Raw genomic sequence first — 6,000 nt, forward strand, 5'->3', positions numbered from 1 at the left:
GTTTTTTTATTTTAAAATTTATAAACAAACAAATAAAAAATAACTTGAATACACATAGACCAATAGTTTGATTTATTTGGACATTTATTTAAATTATATTTTGTAAACTAACAGAAGTATTGGCTAGAACAAATTATGGGCAAAATTGGTTGAAGCAATTTTACACATAAAATAGTGCCCATAAAATAGTACACATAAGGCCAAACCACTACTTCTATGAGTTTTATAAATATAAATTACTTTTATACAACTATAAATTAAACAATTGTTTTATGTGTGTTCAACTTTAATTTTTTTGTTTTGTTTATAAAATCTTAAATAAAAAAAGTATCCAAAAGATTTATAATATGCAAACCATTACTTCTGTTAGTATAAAAAATATAAATTACATAAATATACTTTTAAATCAAACAATTGGTTTAAGTGTATTCAATTTTTTTTTCTTGATTAAATATTATATAAAAAAACTATCCATAATCTTTCAATAAGTTTAGCCATTACTTCTGTTAGTTTACAAAATATAGTTTAAATAAATTTAAAAATAACTCAAACTATTGGTTTATGTGTATTCAAGTTATTTTTTATTTGTTTGTTTATAAATTTTAAAATAAAAAAACTATCCATAATATTTATATAAAGCCTAGACAGTATTTTATTTTTCATTTAATTGCAGCAACTTAATTGCAGCAACATCTAGATACTACCCATAATTTTAATGACATCACATCAAATAATGGGCAGAATTGATTGCAGCAATTCTACTTATAGAAAATCCTACCGATACTTGCTTACCAGTTGTCTTGCCTCACATATAACGTATTAAAGACAATGCTGACGAACTCGATCAACACCAGCAAACGGTTGCTTCATGTCTTATAATAATAATCTGCAATGTTTGGAGATCTATTTCTGCAAGTTTTTCAATTATGTCAGACTGGAGAGTCCAAATAAGGACGAAACCAGTCTCAGTCTACCGATGGCTTTTGATCAAACCCTAGCTAGCTAAAAATAAATAAAGTTAATACTCAATAGCAGTGAATATGGTTATACTTTTCTACTAATTATGCTTACATTTTCGTGTTAACTAGTAATCATATTAGTATGAAAAAACTGCCATTGTGTTTTGCAGAGTTTGTTGTTTGCGATCATTGTCTATTTCAGTGGTCTTCAACCTTTTAAAAAGCTGTGCACACCAGGGACGTAGCTTTGTACGTTTCTGCAGAAACGTATACTTATGTGCGAAAAACTTGCTTTTATTTCAGCTTGAAAAGACTCTGCTTTCTTAGCTTTTAGTATTCAATTATACTTGGTTATGCACTCCTGAGAGATAATTTTGACATATATGTACTCTAGCAATTTTAGTGTCGTAAAAATTAAACAAGTTAAATACATCCAAATTGTAACATTTAGCGCGTGAAAGCTTTAATTTGTCAAAAAGCTGCATTGCAAAGTTGATTCTAATGGAAGCTGTGGCTTCAAAAATCAAAATCTTACAATTTTATGTTACAAAAATTGTTTGACTTTGAAAACAATATAAATTTTTGAGTTAAATTGTGATTTTTTTTAATACTTATTTTTAATGAATGTTTTCTGGGTTTACACAAGTGGCATGACATAAAGAGTCATAGGGGTGTGGAGCAAAATAAATTGCCTTGTATACAGTTATTACTCGTACTTCAACATTCCACTTTTTAATCCTAAATTTATTAACATTAGAGGTAGTTTAAATTGCTGTGTTCCCGCTAGGACGTTATCACGCGTTGTTTCAGATGTTTTGATTTTTGCAGATTCGTAACTATTTTGAGCTAGCTACGTCCCTGGTGCACACTAAATTGTTATAATAAACATTATATTATATGTTTTAATTTTTTGAAAACAAATAAAGATATCTCAGCTACTAGAGGAGAAATAATGTATTTATTCTTCAAGACTTTACTATGCAAACTAAGTTTCGGTCAAAAACCTCGTCATTGCTTAAATAAAAAATCTTCTTAAAATAGAATATAAACTATGTGTACTCTAGATTATAAACAATAAGTTTAATAGACTATAAAAGTATCTAGCTAGATAATAGTAAAGTACTCGAACAAACGTGAGTGATTATAAAATAACAATACGGTCTGAACAGACGTTTATTGGTACTACCGAGGTTACTAAACAGCTCTTCAGGTACAATAATAAAACGACAATCTAAAGCACTTTATATATAGAGAGATAGGAAGGTTATTAGGGGTGAGTAGTGATACTTTGAAAAGTATTTATTAGTATTAATAAGTATTAGTAGTTTAAGATCTAAAATTTAACTAAAATACAAGTAAGTTAAGCATTCACGACGAAATTAAAAAGTTTATAAATAAAATAGGCAAGTTAAATTAAAAGGGCGATTTAAAAACATAAACTAACAATAAATAAAATAAGGTTAAGTTAAAAATAGCACGATTTGAAGTGGGGGCACAAGGCAGCGAGCTCTGGGAAAAACTGAAAAATTGACTAAAAAAACCTAATACTTGCCATTAATAATTTTTTAACGCGTAAATAGAATAAATTCCCATCTTCTATATCCTAGAGATTTCAAACCAAGTTAAACCAATCTATCATTATATAATGCATTGAATATGTTACATTGACTACATATAAAACGGGTAAAATTTCTTTGCACAGACTTAATTTTGTTAATAAATCTAATTGATTTGATAATTTTAAATAAAACTCCTTTTAATCTCTAAATATTTTATTTCTACATTCTTTTAGTTATTTTTTATTAAAACGTAATAACATTACTTTTCTTTAGTTATAGAAAAATTTATCTTTATTTTGTTAATTATATTATCAAAAACTATAAAACAGCTGCGTAAGTGAACTGGATGAAGCTTACACTTTAGCTGGTGACCAAACAACTCCTCGAAATTCCCAATAAAAATCTTACACATGAAAGTTTATTAATTTCAATACCTAATTTTCATTAAAAAGCTGTAAATTTTGTTAATAGATTTTGTATAGTACTCGTTTAAGCGTATATAAACTTATACTCTTATGATATTAAATTCTTTTTACCATTTTAAAAATATATTTTTTATTAAAATATCAAGCTTTTTTAAAGAAATATTATTGCTGAGTCCAAAAACCACAAAAAAATTAAGTTTTTTAATAGTGGTACTAACCAATTTTTACTTAAAATTCAAGTACTATAAATTTCGAGCTTAAAAGAATGAAGTTTTTTTACCTTAAACGTAAGTTTTTACTAAAAGATTATAAAATAAAAAGCTTTTACTTTAAAAAACCTTGAAGAAATTCAGAAAACCCGTAAAAAAATTTTCACAAAACCTTTTGTAATCCTTTAAAATGATCCTCTTGCATTTAGTTTAACATCGTTTATAGCAAATGATTTTTTTTAGACACTATAAACTATTTTAAGTTTTCATTCAAAAAAATCAAAAGCAAAATTTATTTTATCAAAGTATATGTTAAATTTATGATAAACAATGTACAATGACATCAACTAACAAACTGCTACTAAAAGTTAGTAAAAGATAAAGATGAATTGTAGATAAGTATATTGTTCTCTAATTATTAAATATCTGTTCACGGTTAAAATGAAAAGTCTTATGCATACCAGATTATTAATTAAATACATTAAATTATCGTTTGTAATGGTAAATATATTGATATATATAAATATATAAAGTTTATCATTTAAAAATAATTAAAATAAATTTAGACAAAAAAGTTGTTAAAATGAAATATAGACCTTCTAGCGCATAACATTTATTTTACAAAATTTTGCTAAGCTTATCTTAAAAATTCAAGTGAGAAACCTAAAACTTAAAAAATAAATATTGAATTTCATTTTTTGACATGTAAATATATTTTTGAATAAAAAATACGTTTAAAATCGATAATCGTAGTGATAAACTTTTTCTTTTAAACATTTAAAATGTAAAAATCCCATAAAAAGTAATAATAACGCATAAGATTATAAAAACTGTGTAAGTTTTAAGCGAAATCGTTAAGTTTGCTTAAATCTAATCATTTTAATAGACACTCTTAAAATACTACAAAAAAGTAGATACTCCTAAAAACTTTTTGCAATGCACTTGAAATTTTATACTGCTTTTCTTTTTGTAACTAGTTATACATTTTAAGTTAACAAGTTGAACTAAAATATCTTTGAATCAGTTTGTTTTTCAGTTTTTTAGATGTTTTTATCAATTAAAAATAAATACATTGCCCTTGATTTTTATTTCGTTCTTTATTTGCATCCGAAAATAAACTTTATGCTTCATATTTTTTGTTTACTATTGAGGACTATATTGTTTTAGATATAGTAATTGAACAACTTTTCTGGGTTTTCTGATTAATTTTAGGGTTTTTTTAAAGCACAAGTTCTTTTTGTCAAGTTAAAAATTGAATTTAATCTTTAAAATTATTTTTTTAGAGTTAATAAAAATTAATGTCAAGGTACTTTAATTGTTTTCCTACAGAAAAAAAATTCTAACTGATATATATACTTATGTGTTAAAGTTACTGTTCTCATCTGATCTAGATTTTATTTTTTACATGTATAAAATATTTAAAATGAAGGTGATTCAAAAAATATTTTTGCCTAAAGTTTTTAATTTCAAGTTATTTAAGAATTTTAGTTTAGAAGGCCGCCCTGCTGAGCGTGTAACAACCCCGATCTTTATAAATTTCAATCACTCGTTAAAACCAAACTAAAATGGTTTTAATAAAGTAGTATTACTCTAAGGGCAGAAAATTCATTTTTATAAAATTAAGTAAATAAGGCATTTTGAAACACTAGTGAAAGTTACTATTTTATATTTAACAGTTATATATTTTTAATTCCTCTGCTAAAATACAAGTAAAATTTTACAAAACTAATTTACCTAAAAATAAATCTAAACGGTATACTATCAAAATCAACCAAATTTTTTGTATTTATTTTATTTATTATTCACTATCGATGATAAGCCTTACCCTCGATCGGTAAGCGATTCTCGAATTTGACTGGGTGGATTTTGAACGTGTCCTATCTAATCACAACTTTATTCTTTTGACTACTTTTGTTTTTATATCCTTTTTGCGGCTTAACTTTAAATAATTTTAAATAAAACGTTTTTAATTTATTTGACACATATATCATGGGTCAAACTGCATGAATACTTTAACAAAATAAAACAAAAAAAATTGAATACTTATAAAAATGAATATCTATTTATAATTATGAAACAAACTAATAAATTTTCTAAGATTTTTTTCAATGTGTTTCTGTTCACATTTGTCAAAGGATTTTTTTATGTTTGAAAATTATGAAACATGTCATATAATTCCAAAACTTTTGTTAATTTTTGATATAAAAGAGGTTTTCAAAACACAAGTAGACCATTAAGATGGAGTTGTTGCTAAAATTTAGTATTAATTGATTAATTTTTTAATTTTTTTTTCACAAAGCAAGTCATACTTTAGGACAAGGTTGTTCAATAAAATTCAATAATACTCAGTTGTTTTAACGCTTAAGAGAATCAGGGGTGGCTTCGCATTTAGCCATCAAATCCTTCACTCTACTTAGCACGAAAGATAGCTTTTTTCAAGAGAGTATTCAACGTTTAAAAAAAGCTAACTGTTACCTAACATGAAAGTTCATTATCGTAAATAGTTAAATACCGATGAAACCAATGCGAGTTGGACAAATTAAATTTAAATATCAGTTTTAAACAAGCATATTTTTAAATGTTTTTTACTGTATTTTTACACTGTGCTTTATCTTACTTTCACTATTTATACAAATTAGTTGTGTTGTTTTTTAGGTTAAAATACCTAAATAAATATTTTTTTATTTCACAACTACATGTAAAAATCAACGTTATCTATTCAAAAATTAATTTATATACAAATGAAATATTAAAGTAAAATGAATGTTGTTAAATAAAACTTATAATAATATTAAAAGATTTTAAGTAAGAGACTTTTGTAATTTTAGTACATTTAACGTAACATAAA

The 6,000-nt window shown here is 24.8% G+C and overlaps 1 protein-coding gene across 2 annotated transcripts in view; it reads left to right on the top strand.

Annotated features, from left to right (window-relative positions):
- Window positions 1-4,276, top strand: part of LOC145835631 (E3 ubiquitin-protein ligase RNF13-like) — a 59,714-nt gene extending 55,438 nt beyond the window's left edge. For both annotated transcript variants that reach the window (XM_082943305.1, XM_082943306.1), the window contains one exon: window positions 2,848-4,276. In XM_082943305.1, coding sequence (XP_082799431.1) covers window positions 2,848-2,917 — 70 coding nt within the window. In that variant the 3' untranslated portion in view covers window positions 2,918-4,276. The remainder of the gene's footprint in view (window positions 1-2,847) is intronic.
- Window positions 4,277-6,000: the final 1,724 nt, after the last annotated feature.

The sequence above is a fragment of the Thalia democratica genome, chromosome 5, assembly GCF_965202585.1.
Source record: "Thalia democratica chromosome 5, ktThaDemo2.hap1.1, whole genome shotgun sequence".
Classification (NCBI taxonomy): Eukaryota; Metazoa; Chordata; class Thaliacea; order Salpida; family Salpidae; genus Thalia; species Thalia democratica.